We start from the raw sequence: 22,321 nt of genomic DNA, 5'->3' as shown, positions 1-22,321 counted from the left end.
ATTATCATTATTATTATTACTCTTTAGACTTATTTCTTTTGTAAAAAAAAAAAAAAAAAATCAATTCAGCTCTATTTTTTGCTGGCATGTGACTTTTTTGCATTATATTTTGTTGTAATTTAATTTCAATATGATTTTTTTTTTAGTTTGAACTACTACTCCTAAATAGTTAACTAAACTATTTCTTCCCAGGGTAGCTTTACTGTAGTTCAGCTTCTTCCAGTGTGAAGAAATTGATGTAGTAGTTTGAAAGTTATGCTCTCAAAGTCATGCACATATATGTGGTGCACTCTTGAAATCTTCATTAGAGTCAAGCAATGCCCCAGCTGATGATAGTTTATTGTTCTCTTCTTCAAGTCCCGAGGAGACACAGTATGTCATTTGGATTGAGACTAAACTGTCTTACTGAATGAAGAATGCTAAGACAACGCACACTACGCAGAAAAAAATATTTGATATGGATTCACTTATCGGCTCAGCAGTCACTACACATCCTGCGCCAACAAGCGAATCCCCTAAAAGTATGTTGAATAAAGTGTGTTGTCAACTGATCTGGGCCACTGACAGGTCAAACTGAGCAGAAATCCAGTGGGCATGTAAGACGGATCTTGTAGTCTTGACAGCGTCTTCCAGCAGGCTGCTCGGCATTCACGCAGGCGAAGCCTTGAGTGGCATCATATCTGCAAAATGCACAATGACAAAACAGATGAGTCTCGGCTTTCTCGTCACAAGGAGAACTGCTCAGCCAATGAAAATGGAAGTGTAATGCTAGCTCACAGTATTAACCCTTTCAAACTGGCTTGATTTCTTTCAAAAATATGGGAAGAAGGTGATGAGCAACTGATCAAAAATGGCTCCCAAAATAGCAAGAAAACAGTAAAACAAAAGAAAGAATAAAAAAGTAAACAGAAACAAACTAATAGAATTTAGGTACACCAGGACTAGGTGAGTAAAACAATACTTAAAAGTTTTCCATATAAAAACTATATATGGTATATTAAAAAAAATTGAATAAATGAAAAGGGTTCAGTCCACATGCTTAGGAGGCGCAGGGGTAGCTCCAATGATTTACCATTGTTTGGGTGCATTAATCAAAGTAAAATATAATAAGAAATTCCCAAAATTAATATTTCATGAAAAAGAGAGGCTTCTTCCATGTGGTTTGACTTGATTATTGTCTGTAGAATGGTTACAATTTATACGCCTTTGCTTTTGGCAGATTTAATATAATCTTCTCTTTGTATTGTATTCAAACTTATTTATTGCTAAGTGTGATTGTCTTTCCTTGAACTCACGATTGAAAGACGTCACCAGTCTCGTGTGCAGTGACACCGGACACCGTCATGGCTTCAATGGCCACAGGCTGGGAGCAGACCTCAGTGGGGTGAAGCATTTGCAGCTGGAGGAGGGTCTCATAGTCACCCTTCTTTGTGGGATTGTCCAAGTTGAACCAACGTGTCCTGCAACCTGCCAGACATGGAAAAACATTATACAGTTATATGGAAACCATCAACAACAGATTCAGAGATTTTAATTTGTTTTTCAGGTCGTGATGTTTGTTTTTCATAATTTTATACTCCTGTGTGGCTCACATCAGCCCAGTCTCCAGAAGAAAATGCTGGCATTGTATATTTCTGCAAACTATGAATACATTACATTTACATTTTCTAAAGAGACATAGTATATACCAATGTGAGAATAACAAGAGGAAAGTGGTTATGATTTAGTCAGTGATTGCTGTCTTTCCAACTGATTTTTAGGCACCACTTGCAGCTGTCATAATTTTTCATCTGGGGATAGCACAAAAAGCGGTTGTTTTTTGCCTAGACATTGCTGCATTACCTGCAGGGGTCGTCTCCCCAAAACTGGGCATTTTGAGCCAAATAACAGTCTCTTCCTAAGTATAACCAGAGGCTTAGAATTCAATTTTGGGCCCTAGCCACAAGTGTGTGTTGGCTCCTGTGCTTTCTCTCTTGATCCATGTATGTATGTATGATCCATGGGGGAAGACATGACAGTGTACAAGTGGGGGCAGACTAAACCATTTTGTGCCTTAAGGGGAGAGAAGGGGTCTCAGAGTTTTTTCTTGAAAATAAAATAAGTTAAGTAATTCAACCAATTCACTCAGCCACTTTTAATTTAGGAGCTTTTGGAGTTTTTTTCTGGCTTTTTTCTGCTGAAGTATATCAAAGTCTTGTTCGATCCACATTTGTCATTTGTTTTATTTTTTAAGGATAAATCATGAATCACAATCTGCATGAAAACTTACCCTGGCAGAAGTCTGAGGGACAGGTCAGTATCACTTGATAATCCTCACATTGTTTACTCTTCTGATTTTCATTGATGCATGCAAACCCAAAAGCAACGTCATAGCTGGAGTATAACAAAAGCAGAACAGAGAACTCGTCATGAAAGGCCGACAGTCACAGCAAACCTGCAAGTGTGAATAAAAACAGACATACGAGAGGAAGACGTCTCCGGTCTGTTTGGCTGATATTCCACTTGTTGCCTTGGCCTCGATGCTGAGAGGGTTTCTACAGACCCGACCAGGGAAAGTTTTCAGCAGCTGAGGGATGGACTCCACATCACCCTCGCCTGACGGGTCATCACTGTTAAACCACTGTGTCCGACACTGCTCCGACACTGAGGGGAGATTACAGATGAAGACATGTTGGCTAAAACTGGGTTTCACGAAAAGTGTGTCTTGTTATGAACTGTGTGAAACTTATAATCAGGGACAGTACTGTACATTTTTTACGACTAACTTTTTTGGACAAGCAGAGCAGGGGATGGTTATTGTCCCCAAATTTATTCATATTTTATCTGGAGATATAGGTAGTTATTTGTTTTTGTATTTATTCAAAGACTAACAATGCAGAAAAAAGAAATCTGAAAAAAAATGTCTTGATATCTTCCAAAGATATGGAAAGAAGGCAGTAAGCAAAAAATTAGTAAATGTACAAGAAAATTACCAGAAAATTAGCAACAAAAAAACAAAGCCAAAAATCAATCAATCAAAACAAAACAAAAATGATAAAGGAAAGGCAAAAACAGGGCAAGACTTGGAAAAAGTTTTTGAAGAATTCTAATAATTCTTTAACATAATTTTAAATATGTAATAATGACAATTATAAACTTTATTTTTTCCCTAGCCCTTTTCTTCTCCCCCATACATTCTCCCTCAATAATTTAATAAATTACTTTTTTTTTTGTTTTTCTTTTCAATTCGTGGAACATTTCCCCCCAAACAAATCTTTGTGCAATTTCATGAAACTTTTGGTAAGAAATGTCCCACAAATTGCAAAAATAACAATAATAACAACATTTGAAAATATGTTAAAGATTTTTTTTCATTTTGTGAAATATTTAGTGAAATTGCTTGCTCAAAGGTTTAAATACTTGTGAAAAGCCGTCTAAAAATAAGCACAAGGAAAGTGAAAGTGCTCCAGGTTTCAAAAGGATTAAATGCGGAAAAACAGCCAACAATTACATTCTATCCCTCACAATTACATGCGAGTACTGCAGAGATTCCACTTGCATGTCTCTGCTGGTGTCTGAAAATATTTTACTTCAAAAACTGAAACTTTCACTTCAGTAAGATCAATCCAAAGTAAAAGAAGATTCGTACCTTGACAGAACTCTTTCGGACATGTGTATCTGACTCTGTAGTCTTCACACTTCCTGCCTGTCTGATCTGCGTTCACGCACACAAACCCATGGGTGGCATCATAACTGCAACAAAGACGACAGGAGGGTGATGAGTGGCTCATAACTCTCTGTGTTTTTGGTTTTAACAGATGTTGTCAATCACTCACTCACTTTAAAAAGGTATCAGAGGTGTTTGAGGCAGGTTCCCCAGAGACGGTCTGGACCTCGATGGCGATTGGCTGAGGGCAGATTTCTCTCGGGTAGATCTGTAGGAGGTCACTGAGGACCTCGTAGTCTCCGTTTCCTGATGGGTCATCATGATCAAACCAGCGTGTCCTGCACTCTGTAAACAATGAGGAGTCAAACATTTTAGAGCTCAATCCTGAATATTAGGCCTGGAGTTTGAATTTTTGTTGGATATTTTGTATTTTGTTGCAGTACCTGAGCAGAACTGTCCTGTGCAGGTGAACATGACCTTATAATCCTCACACTGTGTCTCTTTCTGTTCTGAGTTGAGGCACGCGAGGCCCTCTGAGGCGCTGTAACTGTAAAACGCATGCTGCCGTTTCACTACAGTAAAGTTCACTACCAAGAATAAATGTCTACAGTGGTACAAAAGTCTGAATCTAAGTAATCTACTGATTTATCAGTTTAAAAGTAGTACCTGATGTTATCAAAGAGTATGCTAATCCCCGACAAATCATCAAACCCGAGAGAGAGCTAAATGTCTGACACCTGTTCAGTCAGGTCAAAATGGGGAGAGTACCGCACCATCCCCGATCCCTTATTTGTTTTGTTTTTTTGCCTTTTTATTTAAAATAAGCATGAAAAGATGAGAAAGGGGAGCAAACAAGCAGCAAAGGGCTGCAGGTCGAACCCACAGCCACTGCAGTGAGGAGCTCTAGCGCCCCCGGCCTGGTAGCCCCGGTAGGATTGATGGATTCAGGTAAGAGGAGTGTGATTGATTAGAGTTAGGAAAAGAATATCAAATTAAGCCAATCAGAATCAAGGCTAGGCAGATTAGGGTGCGTCATTCCTTCTCTATTCAAGAAAACGCAAATGTGCAAGATTTTCAGGGGGGCATCTTCCTCCATTTTACTCAATATTTCCACCATCATATAAACAGCTATTCATTTGACACATCTTAGGTAAAGTATCAAAATATAGCCTTTAAAATCCAATTTTTCATTGATGAAAAAAAATATTTCTGAACCTTATTTAATGTTTACACCTGCTGAGTTAGTTTTGAACAGTGAAAACAACATTGCAGAGGATCCTACTGATATTAGCCAATATCTATTATCAGTTATTGGGACTGTAACAACTCACATTGTATATTAGGAGCACAGAAATGTTCATATCTGGTAGACAAATGTGGGTTTTCAACTGAAATTACTTAGAATGATAAATCTACTGTGTCTTTTGCTCACAAGAAGAAAATAAAGAGTTCTTGACTCAGACTTTGAACCACATCATGAATTATATCATATTTTCCTGATGTTAAATTATTTGTAAAAGTGAAGTCTTTACATGCGGAAGATGTTCCTGGTGTGCTTTGACTTGATCCCAGACACTGTCTGAGCCTCCATGTCCACTGGGTCAGAGCAGATCCTCGTCTGGTGTTTCGTCCTCAAGTCACTCAAGAGCTCAGAGTCCCCGGAGCTGGAAACATCGTGTTCATCAAACCAGGCTGTCCTGCAGGCTGCGGAAGAGCAAAGTTAGCTCTCAACAATCTACATTAATTATCAGCAGATTCAGGCATGAATATTTGCAGGGCTTACTTTCCAAAGCAGTGGCAAAGAGCTGAAGATCTGGAGGAAGAAGACGTCTTTGATCAGTTATACGTTTTATTTCTAAAACATTTTGCGTGTGAAATAATAAGAAATGGATTATTGTTAATCATATCACCTGATGCTAGAAGACACCAAACTGCAAAGCTCTAAAATGACGAGAAAACAAAGAAATCACTAATATGCACCGTGACGACAATGCAACTTAAATTATTTGAAAATGCACAAAATTAAATTACCTGAAAGACAAGCATGACTTTGATCTCGAGGAGAGTGAATGTTGAAAAATCCACACGTTAAATTCTTCATCAAGGTGGAAATAAAACGTCCTCACAAGGCTGGTCTCCTGTCATGAAGTGTCTGCTCTCTGGAGCTGCGAGGCATTTGTGACTCAGGTGTATCATCTGCAGGGATTTCTTTTGTTTATACGTATTTGTGCTCCTCCCACAGAGCCTGATAGCTTGTCACCATCAGAAACACACACATATATATATATGTATATATATATATATATATATATTTTTTTTTTTTTATTTTTTATTTTAAATATCTATAATCTTTACCTTGGTCATGCAAATAAAGAAAAATTCAAAACCAATCAAAATTTTGTAATCTCTGAAATTTGTAAAACGTGACGAGGAGTCGCAAGATGACACAGCTCTACTTTTATGGGACATGAGAGAAAAAGGTTGAGAAACATTATCTATAATTATTACATTTTTATTGTCATAAGACAATATCGACTATTAGTTGGTGAAACTAGAACTTACATAAAATAACTGACTGAATTTCCATCTATTATATTGACTTGTGAGAGATAAGCTATAAATAATAAGTGAATCGTAATATTCATCTGGATTCACCAAAACAAATATAAAACTAAAACATGTATTCAATTATGTGACATTGATTATAGTAAACCAAACATCCTCGGTATAATGTGCTGTTGTGTGGCTGTTAATGTTCTTTATTCCTGTTCTGAATGAATGCAACAAAACAAAATAAATAGAAGAGGTGAATTGTGGATTTTTATTCAAAGAAATGATGCTACTACTGGATATTAGTTTTAAAAAAAATGCATTGAGAAATGCTTAAAGAAAGTGCATCGGAAACATTTATATCTTAGCAACAAAATATCTCCTTGTCATGTGGTGTGGAGCAGGTAGATCCAGGAAACTGCAAGCAACAGGAACTCAGAAAAATGCTCCTTTTCTTCAATGCTTGTGGAGAAAAAGCAAAACTGATGATCTCAGAACAAAACCAAGGCTCATAAGTGTTGTGTACTTATGGAGACAGAACAAAACACAACATCTTATAGCATGTCCTTAAAACTGCACAACTTACCTGAAGAGGGGATGAAGCCAGGTGTTGAGACAGATCGAAGCTCAGATGATTAGGCAGGAGCTGATTGGCTGGAAAAACTCTGGAGAGGGGAGGGACTAATGAGGCTGATGAACAGGTGTGTCGATGGGAGCATATGAACAGAGGAGGACACATACATACACAGAGGAAAACTGAGGACATGGGAGACATGAGGAGTGGACACATGAGGAGTCACATGAGAGACACAAGGGGGAGACAGGGACACGGCTGTGACCATGGCACTCCATTCGTGTTTTGAATGTCTAAAAATCATGCTTTTAATATGCTACCAATTATTGTAAAATGAATATTTTAAAATTCCTTTAAAATAATGTGAAAAAATTGGTTGCAATGACATAATTTTATGAGGAATCATCTGTGCTCATAATTATAGAAATGATGGTAATTAAGTATATAAGACTTTAAAAATCCCTTTTAAATAATGTAACGAAATAAGTTTTTTACTAGTATTCGACTTATAAATGTGTGATCATAATTATGGTAACAGTACTTCACATCATGTCCTTAAAAAAGTTTATCAAAAGCTTCTTTATACGGCAAGATTAATTTGCCTTTGTCATCAATGAAAGCATTATGTAAGGTAATATTTTTTTCTCATTTTTTACAACTGCACAAAGTGTATGTTTATTTATTAATGAATAAACACTGATTCTTTATTTTTGATCTTGGTAGTCAATTTTCAGGGACAATTTCACACTTTTTCATGTCAGTTTTAAAAGAATATTCAGGCCCATATTAAAAGTTTTTTTTTTTTCTGCTGTTTATTCCTTCTGTGCACGAACAAAACAAATTTGTACCTAAACTTAACTTTGTAAAATACTAGAGCTGTTTTGGATACCATATTTGGAGCTTGGAAACTCATAATTACTTGTGCATATTTGAGGCTTTTATGAGCCAAAACGTGACCAGGGTGGGCAATAGTAATCAATCATATATTATATTTATATTTGCTAACCAACCACCCAAACTTGAGCCCAATATGACCTGGGGAAGAGATGATGAAAGACGTTTGGACGTCTGGATGTTTGTGATGACTAACAGGTCGTTTCTTCATGTAAAACAGATTTGGGGTTTAAAATTCAATAAAGCTGCTTTATTTTAGGGGTTTAAGTGAAGGCACGTCATTATTGCCTCTTAGGACAAGCGGTGTATACAGAAAATTAAGACAGCGTACCATACGTACCTGTGTTATAGTCGATTAAAAATGGCTTATCCCACTGTTTTTCTAATCTTACGACGCTTCTGATTCATCCCCGATGTGTTTGACCAATCTTTAGGTTCAGCAGACTGTTGTGTTAAATAAACATGTCATATCCACTGGTGAAAGTCCAGACTTAATGGTTGGAGGGCTGCAGGAACATCCCTGGGGCTCAGAAAGAAAGAGAGCAACTTGATAACTCACTTCCTGTGTGAGTTTGACAGCTATGATTAATATGAGAAAGAGCCAAAGGACAAAGGACACATAATAGAGTCTGTCCTGCATGTGCTGAAGAACCTGTCAACTAGAACGTTTATTTCAAAGGGACGTCAGTAAACTTAAATGATCTGTTGAACTTGTTGCTGTTTCCTGATACAGACTTTAGGATTGTGTCTTGTGTCATTCATTGTGGAGGTCAGAGTGTCACAGCCCAGAGTCTGCCTTTAAGCAGCAACTGCACACTGAGGACGTAAGCTCACCTGTTGAGGGGACTATTGAGTTTCTGTAGAAAACAATTGAGGCGTTGGTCAGGCTGGTAAGGCCCACTGCTCTGTTGTTAAATGTCACTGAAAGAAAAGTCTAAAATAACCAGGATTAGTGTAGATTTACTGCAATATGCATGACACTGTTACATAACACACCCACAGCAAAGAAAGTGATGAGTGTCTGACAGGAAATGTCTGCAGGGCTTCACTCTGACAGAGATTTGATATGAGGCCGTCTAATTGAGTTTTGTAAAAAAAAAAAAGAATGATTCAAATGTTGCATAAGTGTTCAAATTGCATTTATTTTCTATTATGTACTGAATATTGGTTTAATGCGATCTTGTATCTACTGTGAATTAATTTTGCTGTCTAAACAACTTGTAACTTTACATTGAGCTGCGTTAAAGAAAGGAGGTCAGAGAGATGATCTGGGTTCAGTGTTTCATGTACAGATTCCAGCAATGGAGTTATGTTATAGCTCTCTATTGTTCTTTCAGTCTAGAAACACTTGAGAAGTTAGGATTGTATTTTGTTGTTCTGGCTTTCATAAATAGCTCAAATGATATTTCTTGGCAGGGAAGCTTAGCATACTGGGTCACCCCAAAAGTGGTTCCCGGTGTACTCCAGAGATATTTGGGGATGTTCCATTAAATTGTGGGCAATTTTAATACAAATTAAGAGACTGGTCAAAATCAAAACAGAGAAAAAAAAATTCTGACTTTTAGTCCCTAAAATGGGCCAAGCTAAAAAAAAAAAACACTGGATCCTAAACTTCCTAGAATGCAAATAAAAGTAAAATAAAGTACGTATGGTGGTTAACGTCTTACATAACACCATGATGTGAACATGAAAACCGAGCCACCCAAAACCCACCTCTGTCCTGTCATCCTCTAATAAAACTGACTGACAGAAGATTAGTCCTCACATTTATGCACAGTAACCCCCCTGTGGCTCTGAAGGGGTCCGTCTGATCTGGTTGCATAACTGCACCCTGTTGTCAGCGACTACTTCAAGATTAAGTGTCAACAGAAGTTCATTAATTGTTTAATTCTTCTGTACATGACCTTTGCAATGTATGAACATCTGCCTGCAGAAATCTAACATCTGTACTCATTAAATCTTGGACCTTGAGTATTCATAATATACATTAGTGTATACTACAGTTGTGACATTTTACTGTGTATTCCTACAATCAGTACTATCAATAACCTACTTAAATGGGCTCAAAATGCCAAAAAATAATTTTGAAAAAACTCAACAGCAATGTGATCCGAGATTGAGGAAAAATAACATCGGCAACCAAATTCAGGGCTACATGTTTTTTTTTCATGTATAAAAGTTAGCATGCAACTACGTGTGGCAGTGTAGCCAGATAATTACCAGAGAAAATCTTCACAACCTGACATGTTCCAGCAGGAATATGAGAGAAATTAACAACATCAGCAATCAAGATTACGTTTCCCTGAGATTAGCATGTAGCTACATGTAGCAGTGGACTTGCAGAAGGAAAATGACTGTAACAGAGAATAGCGGCATTTTCTGCTGTGAATAAAATCACCAAAATCTTTTACAACTGGTCATATTCCAGCGGCTATATGATCAGAAATCTGGGAAAAACAATCAATATTTGGCAACCAAAATGACATTTCCCTGATGTTGGCATGTAGCTACATGTAGCAGTGTAGGCTTCATAATGTAAACACCTACAGTAGCGTACCTGAACCAGATGACCATTTAAAAATAAACAAATAATTGAATCAGTCATGAACTGATGTCAGCTTATGTACCTCTAAAGTATAAATAAGTGTTGGAGACAAGGTATTTAGAACATTCTGTAATATGAAGATTTTGCTCACAGGGATTACTTTTATATACGTTTACCTCATTATTTGAAACTGTGACCACGTTAAGCCTAGTATGAACATCCGACATTGTAACAATATATGACAGAAAATATGCATAATAGGTCCCCTTTAACCTTTTCTCTTCCAAGTTTCGCTGGCACATTCACTATACATCATGCTTTATGAATTTATCCATTACCATTGTAGTTTAACAAATATACACAGTAGACTCTGTAAGATGAGAGCACTGAACCCACGGGACAGATTAATTTTAGAAACCTGATTTGGGCGTAACCTCTACAAGGGACCACTGGATCTTAACTTTCTTAACAGGCGGTGTAATCAGCCTCTCCTCGGGGACCGGCTAACCTTAACGTTTATCTATACAATGCATTGTATGGGAACAACGAGGTGATTTGGTGCACAGATGCTTTATCTAAAGACACAGAACAGTGATACAGACGGTAAAAAAAGAAAACTCACGAGATTACAAATAGCACATGAATTTTGTTTTTAATTAAGAAACACCAAGGGCAAGGGGAGCGTCTTTTCAACATTGGAAATGAAGCAGTCAGGTCGTCCTGACATGGACATTATTTCTTCTGGTACACTTTCATTCACGTAAGCGAGTCATCCGCTTTTTCTGCCATTCAGAAGTGAAACAAATTTTAAAATAAAAACCTCCATCATTACTAAAAGTGCACCTTTAATATTTTGCAATGGCCTAAAAAACAACCAAAAAGCAGTTTCTTGACAACTTTGCATTGGGCAGCAGTGTACAGTGTATATATGAAAATCCAGTTTAAGAGCAGATACACAAAAGGCACCCAACAAGGGGCACACACACCACCGTTCTCTGCTTCAGTGTCCTAAACCTGGACCACAGCAGTGGCTCTTTTCAATCCACACATTCATATATGAACAAACATGATGAAAACATTCTGTGCAGATAATTCATTCATTACATTTGGAGCCTAAGACTTATTTTTTCGAGTGAATAATAAGACCAGTTTTCAACTATTTGACCGGGTAGGTCCAGGTTTTACAGATCATGGGTCTTCCGTGGGGATTTGTAAAGAACCTCCCGTGGAGGGGTGCTGTATTCAAACTCAAACATGAAGGGAAAAACGAGGGGATGTGGGAGGCAATACACAATAACCAGAGAAAAGAAAATAGCAAGTTGTGATTGCTTCTAAAACAGCAGAATCAAGCCTTGAAACAAGAGCGATGAAAAAGAGAAAGAAAAAAAACATAAAATAAATAAAAATGAGGCAACTCTAAGTGAAAGGATAGTGCTCATTTTTAGGATATTAATACAAATATTTTAAGCTTACAAAAAAAGGAGAGAAAAAGCTTGTGAACCCCCAAAGTGATCGTGCCGTTGTGGTTTTGTGGTGCAGTCGACTAGGGCTCATTCATGCTCCACAATAGATACAAACACAAATGGAGTTTTCTGTCATTGATTTGCATTCATTTCATCAGTGTCTCTGCAAAGTTTCCGAAAACTTGCAGATATCGACAAAACGGAGCAGATTGTAGGGGCAGTATAGTTAAAGCAAGATAAGACAGAAGGAGACGATGTAGACATTTAAAAAATGGCAAAACACAACAAATTGCTAATACAGTAAAAAGATGTCGCAGGGTTTCCCACACATTCATTTATTTGTGCCACCACAAATTGATTTCATATTTTTGGAGCAGGACCGTTCATTAGGTGCCCTATTGCAATATATATACCGTATGGTGATTGGTAGCACCATACTCTGAGCAGAGAACGTACTCTGTGTTCATTTCACCAGAGTTTTTGCACGTTTTCTGAAAACGTACGAACACGAACGAAATGGAGCAGTACTACCACACAGTGTAGCTTAGTTTAAGATACGACCAGAAGAGTGAAACAGACCAAAATGGTAATACATTGAAAAGATTTCCTTGTCCACATGCCACAAGGTTTCCTATATTTTCATTTGTTTTAAATGGTGGCTCACCATGCCTAAAACATCTGCCGCTATGTATTGTTTTAAATTTCTGCAGCTGAACCTTTCATAAGGAGCGCTACTGCAATATATATGCTGTTTGGTCATTGACTGCACAACATTCTCGGGGTGCAGAGAGTACTCTGGGCACACATGGAGCAGCTGAACACCACACACAGTGAAAGTGAAACTTAAGCATTCATTATGCTGGGTCTACAAAGTTTGCTTTCACTCGCCTCTGCAGTAGCTGCTCCTCTACTCCATCAGTCTGATCAGCTCTGACTCGATCGGCAGATCAATTATTTATGCCGTGACTCAAACTCCTCAAACTACTGCTGAGGACAAAAAGTCATGATGAGTAACGGCTGCGCTGCGTTCACGGACCCACAAAAACATCTGATTTCCGATTGTAGAGAGGGGACACACATATGCTGAAAAATTGTTTTTTTTTTTTTTAATTGTGTATGTATTTAATGGCTTCACAGTCCACTGCCATCTACACGCCGTTGACTCGTTTGTCGTTGTCTGAAACTTTTGACTCCACACTCTGGTGTTACCTATGACATTTGACATGTTTGCAAAGCATCTATTTTAAAGGGAGCATGAATGAGCCCTAAAGGTGAGCGAGCATGCTTAACTAGAGCTGCACTACTGGTCACAGCACCTGCAGGAGGCTTTTTGCATTCCCACATGATCAAACACTATCCCAACTGTGTCGCAGATGAATCTCCTTCTACAGAGAAAACCACAGCGCCTCCAATAGCTTACTGAATTGTCACTAAAGCTACCGAACCTGAAGATTAAGTAACATGTTGAGGCAGTTCTGGGTTGACCCTCCTGAGGATATGGATAATGACACAGGCACACACACACCTGACCTCACACTGGGGTTCAAAGCAGAGTGACCTGTTAGAAATGGAAGCGGCTGAGACATACATAAACAACAAATTTACTAGCACTCATTTTCTCATTCTCTAGAGATATCTACCTGTCTGGCAGATAGTTTTACACATAAACAATATCTTCAGCAACCACACATAAAAAATTACACCCTTCTCAGCTCTTTAAAACTGCTTTTTTTGAGATCTACTCAATCAAATAAGGCTGCAGAGGCAAGAAATCATGCCATATTCTTAGAAAATCAACCTCAAATGCCATGCATATCAACAGATGTGACACTACTGAATCTAAGTAACCAAATTACAAAAAAAATCCTCTCTACATGTGACTGTGCTGTATCTTCATGTCTGACGTTAGCACCAAGGTTTCTTTCTTTGTCATAAAAAAGAACAAATACAGACACAGAAGAGACAACAGCGCAGTGAAAGCAAAACAAAAGAATCAGCCGAGTAAAAGCGGCAGCACATGTAACATTTGTGGTTATTAATTTGTATCGACGACCTGAGTTGTGTTCTGAAGCTGCGTGTGACCGTGACCGTGTGCGCTCCACTCCCAAAATAAAAATGACTGTAAGCATGCTCGCACAAAAAAACAAAAAAGGTTCCTCTACAGAAGTGAAGAAAGAAGGCCTAAACATCTTCAAGTATTAATACACTTAGGCCCGTAAAAAGCCCTGGACACACAGTATTAGAACCCAGAATAAACTCTAGGAAAGTTGAAGAGCAGTTATGGTTAGTTTGCATGTTTTCCCCCCACAAATATAATATATATATATTCATATGTATATAAATAAAAATTCAGTGCTGTAAAAACATCTCCAACTCCATAGGATCTGACCCATCGTAGAAGGCCTAATATGTTTTACTCTTCTCATGGCTAAAACTACTGCTGGAAGTATGTAAACTGTACTGGTTCTCCTGTGTTAATAGTCCTTCATTGAGAATACAACACTGAGGAAGAGAAGACTTGTTAATATCATTTTTTCTCTCTTTTTTTGGTTTAACTGCACACAGAGAAACATATCCTGTTGTGTCATCTTGTTTTTTTGATTTTTTTTTGGTAGCAGCAAAGCACCAAGTCTCTCTGTGTGAGTCTGCTGTGTGTGTATGACATCACTCCATAGTCTCTGCGTGTGTTTATGTGTGTGTTTGTGTAAGTGTGTGTGCGTTGCGATCTATGAAGAGCACGGCTGAACGTTGATGCCGTGGGCTGCGTGGGTTTGCAGGTCGATGGCCTGGGCGGGCTGCTGTCCCGGCCGGGCGTTCATCAGCGCCAGGTTCCTCACGCAGCCCGTCATTCCAGACAAGAACTTCCCTCCTGTCATCGCAGCCATGTTCGGGGCTCCGCCTGTCACATGAGAACACACACACACACACACACACACACACACACACACACACACACACACACTAAGCAACCAGCGAAGAAAAAAGTTCCACTTTGGACACTTGAATAAATAAAGATGGACAACATAACAGCTCCCCAAAAGGGAAGCCAAAACATCTCCATCGCCCCCTGGTGGCTGGCTGCAGTACAGGTCATAAAGCCCAACCACTTCATATGAGAGCATAGGACATGGGTCAAACTAAAAGTTTAAAGTATACATCAAATACATTTTCCTTAAGATGGTTTCCATCAATTTAGGTTGTTCTTATTACGCTCATGTTGCTCAAGTTTTAGTTTTTGATAAGTTGCATGTGCTAATCCATGTGCTCCCTATAAATAGCTTTGCTTACAGTTGGTTGGACTGTGGGAACTCTCCATGAAGGAGATCACTATTGCATAGACTTCTGCTTCAAATGACATCACCACAACAAGTTGGCCGTATTTGGGACATATTGTCTTCATTTTTGTACAAACACTGATTTGTACCCACAGAGCAGTTTTGAGGAAATATATTTATATATTTCTCTATATTTACGAAAAATGATTCATTTCACTATTGGGATTTCATTCATTCACAATCAAATAATTTGATTCCCATTCAAGTTAGCAGAGGCTAAACAAGACATTAGCTGCTTGGCTGACAAAGTCTGTTGTGCATTTGCTCTATTTATTCATTTGTTTTTCACAAATTATTAAAGGAAAGTATAAAACCTTTTCTTAACATACAGCAAGCAACATTCAAAAGGCCTATTGAACCCTTAGTGAGCAACAAAAACAACAGCAGGGAGGAGTGTGAAGCTTTGCCAAAATAGAGCCACGGTTAGAATATCTTCATTGGGAAACACTGAAACAATCCGATATTTTCACATTTGCTCATTCACATCGCATCCAGTTAGGAAGAGGTGTTTGTGACTTACACCTTTCACTACTCTGAGTAAGTTTTGGGCCTCCATACTTTAAATCCACTCACCAAGATATATACTGCCTTTGGTGTTGACCATGAGGCTTCTGCCTTTAGACTGTCCGTGTAGCGCTGCTCCTCCATCAATCTGGAGGTATCCGTCTTTTCCAGTTCTGCAAGGAAACAGAAACATAAGGAGACAAACACAACTTAATATAAGTGCTGAATATGCACCAACAAACATGAGAAATGCAGATGCAGCTGATATAGCTGGTATAGTGTATCATTAAAAATAATATAACACGCATAGCAACAAACAACCATTGGTAGGGTCAAAAGTTTGGCCTAATTAGGTGACGAAGAGAAGACAAATTATACATATTTTAAGAACCGTATCATTATGGGTGAACATTTTTCAAAGCTTGTCCAGTTTTCTTGAGTTCCAGTAATTGGTTACGGTGAAACTCATGTCTGCATATTGCTGTAAAGTCACATTTTTATTGCAGTGTAATATAGTATAAAAGTGTACATTGATTTATTGATACTTCAGGTACCTGAAGTTAACACTGAACCTGAGAAGTCTGCTTTTAGTTTCTCTGCTTCGCTTTTAGACAAACCACTCTGAAACTCAGTTCTCTTAAATCCATTAGTCAGTTCAGATCTCTGATCACCAATAACTCAGTCACAGTCTGCAGCTGTCTTAAATTATTTATTTAAATTATTTAGTTTTTCTAATCTCATTTTAAATTCTAAAAAAAAAGCATTTTAACTGTAATGTTTTAACTGCTTTAAATCGCTGCGATTATTTATTACTCTTCTCGTTTTGCACTTTTACTTTTTAGTTTTGTGTGATGAATTATTCTCGATGTCATTGTCAATGATCCAATGAGACTAAAAGGGACTGAATTGAATGATTATCTGTTATTTGGATTTCATCCGCTTTTATTGTCAAATAGTGTTTTAGATATTTAACTTGTACATATTTAACTATATTCTATGCCTGTTTATCTTAATGTTTGTCTTAACCATTACTATTATTTTAGGATGCCTTTTAGCATCAGACTAGCTCCCCAGCTAACTCAGTGTGGGTTTCTTGTACTCCTGCATCCTGATTGTCTGACATCTTCCCTGATTTTTTACCGACCAAAACACAATTACTGTAAATTAAGTTACCAATAGTATGTTGGATTTCTGGTTCATTTGCAGTTTCTGGGTTAAATCAGACACACCTGTTGTTAAGACTTTAGTGTGTGCAAGAACTTTTTGTTGAAAATGGCACTCATTTACTTAGAAACTAACCTATGTTGTCCCATCGAGTATACTGTATATTTAATATGCAATCATACCTGACTGCTGTGACCTTATGCCATCTCCCATCATTGATGGACCGCCGGGACAAGATCTCTGCCTCTCCGCTGCCCAGCTGGTAACTGGACATCATACAAATGATCAGCGTTACTTTAACATTATTATGACCTCAAAATAACATCACTCATCCTGATGTCGACAGAACTACAGAGTTACAGGGCTGAATCACCTGAAAACAAGGTGTCCATTCTGCAGCCCGAGGCTGATGAAGTCTTTGCCTTTGCCGTGTTCTCCAAGTTCCTAGAAATAAATGTGTTTAGTCAGCAGAGGAAGAGGAGTCTGTGTGATTTAATTCTGTGAACCACTGAACGGCTGCCCTGCAGTAATTTTCCACACCGACTGCTATAATACCGAACATGAGGCAATGCAGACAGATCGTCGAAGTGTGACATAAAACCTTTGATGCAAAATAACATTAACAATGTACGCCGTCATGCACAAACACAGATACAAAATGATGTAGCATTCCAGAAGTTATCTTGTAATGTAAAGCACATGATATGAAACATGCAAACATGAATACAAGTGTGTCTTTGTGTTTGAGTGGATACCTTTTTACTAGCATGCACCTTTCGCAAATTGCGTGCGCCAGTGGTCTCCTGAGGAAAATGGAGTTAGAGAAGCAACATGCATTTATTTAGTGGTGTGAGAGAGAGCCGGGCTGGCAGCCAACATGCTCAACAATGTCACAGCCTCAGTGGCACAGGAATGACTGAGACAGTGAACACTGAGATGAGAGAAGATGCAGCATTGTGCAAGTGATGAATTACTGCTGACATGTAAGTAAAAAAAATCACTGAATGACATGAGAACATTAATGAGCATCACTTCTGTACAGATGAGGTAATGATGATGATTAGGAGTGCTGAAGTGCAGCAGCAACGTTAGGATGAGGATGAAAAGAGGGGTGGAGGGGATGTGAGTATCAGGCTGAAGATTTGAATTAAACTGTAGCTCAGTCCTTTGAGTAAATATCAAGTCAGGAGCAGGACTTACTACTCCCTGCCACAAAATCAGGCCGTCAGGGGAGCTTGTGTTGATCTCCAGTTCGATGGTCTCTGGTGAGTCATGGGCACTAAAGCAGAAAAAAATATCAACAATTTTACCCCTGATGTTCTGCTGTTGACTTCTAATAATGCGCCATCTGTGACGGTAAAACAGTGTTACCTTCTTGGAAAAATGGATTTAGGAAGGGCAATGTATCCGTCATCGTGGAAATGAGCTGCGTACTGATAGGGTGAATCTAGAAAAACACAGTGAATACACATAAAAATCATGCAAGAATTACAGCAGGTTGCTGTGAACTCATATTCATACTGTTATGGTGCCCTCCAGTGGTGGAAGCATGGAAGAAACCCTGGTAAACAGGCTTGGTTAGATACAGCAGATAAAGACAAAGAGGTCTTCTTTCACTGAAAACATACAGCAGGAGTTTTTTATTTGTTGGTGGCGTTTAAAGCAATTTTTAGAGGAAGAAATCACACATTCTGGCTTACCAATGAAAAGCTGAATTTACAAAATGGCTGGGCAACATGTCAATGTTATATAAATATTGTGATATGAGACAAGATATCATCTTTTTGATATCTTAACATCCCAAGTGTTGTCTTTTTTCTGGTTTTAAAGGCTGCATTACACTAAAGTGAATTTTCTCAATTTAACAGACTTCCTTGGCTGTTTCATTAATCGCTTTTACCCACTAACTCAAAATATCCACATTACTGATGATCACTTATCAAAAACCAAAGTCAACCCTACAATGTAGTTACAATATCAGAATCAGAAATACTATTGATCTGTGGGGCGAAACTGTGATACATTTCAGTCGCTCTGATGTGTTCAACACTTGTATAAAACATATAAAAAAATTTAAATCTGTTTTCACATCAAATGACATCTATTTATCAAGGTATTTGATAAAAAAATATAATGATATTTGATTTTCTCCATATTGCCCAACCCTAATTCAATCAACATAACAAACCCATGCTCAGGTCTGTTGTGTGGGATTTAGTGACATCTTGTGGTGAGTTTACAGATTACAACCAGCTGAAACTTATGTGAGCCAAGTGAGTAGAAAAACAGTGGCCAACGCAAAGACATGAACGGCCTTATCTAGAGCCAGTGTTTGATTTGTCTGTTCTGGGCTACCGTAGAAAAACATGGTGGTCTGTGGAAAAGGACCCGCTCTGTATGGAGATCTAAACGAGTCATTTTAAGGTATCAAAAACACAACAATTCTTATTCTCATGTGATCCTAAACTAACAAAAACACAGTTATTAATATTATTTAACTTTTTTTTGCTGATATGTCCCCTAAATCCTACACACTGGACCTTTAAATACACTTTGCCGCTACAGCGTGATTTGGTCTTTTAACGTTATCAAACTTAGCCCGTAACAACAAAACCGCTAATAGAAATGAGAAATTGGGTGTGTTTTATTGCTTAGAATTTCAACTTTTCATTGGTAAGAGGAGGATAATGTTATTTTTGCTCTCAAAAGCTTCATAATCTCACTTTATGTGCCCTAAATCCATATGCAAATATTTTTTTCAAAAACCAAAAAAAGAACCAAAATCTTAGGTGCGACCAAACCAGGCTCCATGATGCAAACTCAAGACGGTCCTCTCCAACACATGAACAAGTTACTTGCCATTCCTCACACGCTGCTCCATCTCTGACCTTTCCCAGAGATCAAACTGAACTCACCATGGGTCCATGCACAAATACCACGTGAAGTACAGAACACATTCGAAATACATCTCATGTCACCCAAACACCATCACACTGCTTTCAACAGACATGTTTGAGTTGTTAGTAACAGCGTAAATGTGTTGAGCAGCTTGAATGTTCTGATTTAAAAGGGCTTCAGCAAGAAAAACAAGTATTTGTGTGTATTTTCTTGTTGTGCAGACAGGCATTCCTGACGTAGACGGAGATTTTATGTTGTGAGTAGCCATCTTACAGGTATTGACATGATGAGAGAGAAAAAGAAAAAAACAAGGGGAATTCCACATTTCTGTCTGGGTCCAAAAACAAATCAGCTGATGTACCGTCCCTCTACCTTTTTAGGAAAGATGCAGAATTCCCCTCTCCCAACTTTCCAATGGGGATCAGAGCCTCAGTTTCCAGTTGAGTACAGACGCATGTTTGGTATGTGCGAACATGTGTTAGGCGATAGACGGTTCGGGTTGAGCTTTGAAGGGACGCGGGGCCCCTCGAGCTCAGATGGGCCCCTGTTAGTCACAGTCGTGTCAGGCAGACTGAGTATTGAGATACTGTACCATTCGCCTCGCTACTTTCCAAATTCCGCAGGGCCTCGGGGGAGCTGAAGAACTGGCCTGTGTGTGCAAGATGTAGCCATGAGAGTGCAGGGGTGAAACATACGTAATCACTTGGGGTTAACCCTCCCAGCATGCAGTGCAGTGCTGGGGGTGAAGTGTCTGATGTTAGAAGGGTCTCATACTGTGGAGAATGTGAGTCATATGGACTCATTTGGCTCGAGTCTTTGATGAAGAATATCTTTGTCTATAGGGTGCAGGTGGTGCTGTAAATGAAACAACACAACTAAACCATGTTTTCCACACCTGTTCTGCTATTTCAGGCTTTGATTGTGAGATAATATTTGTTGAACATGTTATATAGGAAGCTCTTCACTACCTGTTTGCCTCTTTACTTACATTACTCGGTCTTTTTAAGCTGGTCTTTAACTAGTGCAAAATACAGGGGATAACTTGTAAAGAAAAACTAGCTGTTGGTCCCACATCACCCCAATTCTACTCAATGTGCCAGAAAAATGTCAGCATTGTACTTTTCTGCAAACCACAGATACATTAGAAAGTATAGTTAAAAACTGTAGTTAACTTCTGGTTAGGTTATGGTTAGGAAAAGATCAATTTAAGGCTTTAAAAAACCTGGTTTTGGATGCACAATTCCAGCTTAAGAAGATGTCTGTCTTGGTGAAAAACAACCACAATTTTGCCACTAAATGCAAAGATGTCTTGGTGAGAAACAATGTGTTTTTGTGGCACTATCCAGGCTGGAAAAACAGCAACCGGATCCTAAGAAACACCCACGTTTGGTGGCTAAAAAAAGGTGCTGGAATGACAGCGATGTCTCGTTAGAAAACAACTAAGTTTACCAATGTACTATGCCACTTTAGAAATGCTGATATGATACATACAAATGTTGCATATTCGTGGTTTGCAGAAATGCACAATGCCAACATTTTCTTCTGCTGACTGAGCTGCCAATTCCTGCCTCCCTTTATTGGCTTCCAGTGAAGCATAGACTTCAAAATGTTACTTACAAAGCCTCACGTGGCCTGGCTCCTGCATTTACAGCAGTCGTTAAAGAACCTGTTCTAGCTGTCGGCTACTCCGATCATCTGGTCAAGTCCTTGTGTTTGTTTTCTGTTCCTATTTTAAATCCAGAGCTGCTTTTGTGGTTGTAGCTCTTAAACTTAGAAACAGTCTTCCTCTCTTCATCAGAGCTGCCGAATCTGTGGCTGGTTTTCATTGGCTGCTGAAAACTTATTTGTACTGCTTAGCCTTTTTATTGATACTCTGTTTGTGATGAATACTGTCTATGTATCATGCATGTGTATGCATATATACTTGGAATTGTTTGTGTGTGTTTTAACCTTTAAATTGCTACATAAATAAAAGTAACGTTGCAATTATGATCTGTACTTACTTTCTTCACAGTAGAGGCCTGAGTGTCCAGGCAAACACACACACTGGCCGTCGACACAGCTGCCACCGTTCTGGCACTGAAGGTCGCTCTGGCACACGTCTTTCACCACCTCGCAACGCTCACCTGAAGGTCAGGGATGAAAGGTCGATGGTCAAGTTCACGTCAAAGGCGAGTTCAGAGGTGATACATAGAAAATGCTCATTGTTTCTTGGGTTTTACTAACTCTAACTACCCAGATATTTTTCAAGGAGCAGATCTGTTTGACTTGATTTCTAACCAGATTTTATGCTCTTGTCCACCCACATTAGTTGTATTTACGAGCCAATAAGCACAGTTTAGAGCTAAGGAGGACGCTTCTCCACAAGGCACAGCTGAGTAAATCCGCCAGTTATCAAAAGTGAAGTGAAAATGAAAACCCAAATGCAGTGCAGATTTTGCACCAGAATCCAAGACTTAACTCTTTGAAATAATAATGAAACATGTAGAATGATTATAGTTGCAAATGTTTCGAGGCTCTGACACATGCTTTGTCTTTTTTTAAGTGTACAAGCACTAACCTTCAAATCCATCCTTACAGAGGCACTGGTACTCATATTCAACATTGGACATGCAGTCACCACCGTTGAGGCAGGGCCGGCGGTCACAGGGGCTGTTGTCCACGCATTTGCGGATAGATCTGCTGTCTGTGAAGCTGTAGGACAAATCCACCTTCTTGTTGTTGATGGAGACCTGAGCGGACAGTGCA

The 22,321-nt window shown here is 38.7% G+C and overlaps 2 protein-coding genes across 4 annotated transcripts in view; both read right to left on the bottom strand.

Moving 5' to 3' along the window:
- Window positions 1-112: 112 nt before the first annotated feature.
- On the bottom strand, window positions 113-5,818 carry muc5.7 (mucin5.7). Its single transcript, XM_088081455.1, has 11 exons — window positions 5,678-5,818; window positions 5,557-5,587; window positions 5,430-5,459; window positions 5,179-5,350; window positions 4,090-4,193; window positions 3,820-3,991; window positions 3,629-3,732; window positions 2,463-2,643; window positions 2,270-2,373; window positions 1,296-1,467; window positions 113-680 (listed from the first exon to the last, which is right to left on the bottom strand). Exons 1-11 carry the CDS (start codon window positions 5,690-5,692, stop codon window positions 569-571), a joined length of 1,197 nt encoding a protein of 398 aa, XP_087937581.1. The 5' UTR covers window positions 5,693-5,818; the 3' UTR covers window positions 113-568.
- Window positions 5,819-10,842: 5,024 nt separating this feature from the next.
- Window positions 10,843-22,321, bottom strand: part of hspg2 (heparan sulfate proteoglycan 2) — a 157,964-nt gene continuing 146,485 nt past the window's right edge. For all 3 annotated transcript variants that reach the window (XM_088081829.1, XM_088081831.1, XM_088081830.1), the window contains 9 exons: window positions 22,134-22,305; window positions 21,577-21,699; window positions 20,166-20,222; window positions 18,047-18,122; window positions 17,876-17,954; window positions 17,049-17,119; window positions 16,858-16,941; window positions 15,581-15,684; window positions 10,843-14,571 (listed from right to left, as the gene is read on the bottom strand). In XM_088081829.1, coding sequence (XP_087937955.1) covers window positions 14,399-14,571; window positions 15,581-15,684; window positions 16,858-16,941; window positions 17,049-17,119; window positions 17,876-17,954; window positions 18,047-18,122; window positions 20,166-20,222; window positions 21,577-21,699; window positions 22,134-22,305 — 939 coding nt within the window. In that variant the 3' untranslated portion in view covers window positions 10,843-14,398. The remainder of the gene's footprint in view (window positions 14,572-15,580; window positions 15,685-16,857; window positions 16,942-17,048; window positions 17,120-17,875; window positions 17,955-18,046; window positions 18,123-20,165; window positions 20,223-21,576; window positions 21,700-22,133; window positions 22,306-22,321) is intronic.

Source organism: Plectropomus leopardus, chromosome 9 (assembly GCF_026936395.1).
Source record: "Plectropomus leopardus strain MGB_pleo_1.0 chromosome 9, ASM2693639v1, whole genome shotgun sequence".
Lineage (NCBI taxonomy): Eukaryota > Metazoa > Chordata > Actinopteri > Perciformes > Serranidae > Plectropomus > Plectropomus leopardus.
The sequence above is the reverse complement of the archived record's forward strand: the minus strand, read 5'-3'. Positions and strand labels throughout refer to the sequence as shown.

Coding starts and splice junctions, on each gene's coding strand:
- muc5.7 (XM_088081455.1), bottom strand. Junction 4,194..5,178: donor ACCAGGAACATCTTCCGCAT/GTAAAGACTTCA, acceptor TGCGTTTTACAG/TTACAGCGCCTCAGAGGGCC. Junction 1,468..2,269: donor TCCCTCAGACTTCTGCCAGG/GTAAGTTTTCAT, acceptor CATGTCTGGCAG/GTTGCAGGACACGTTGGTTC.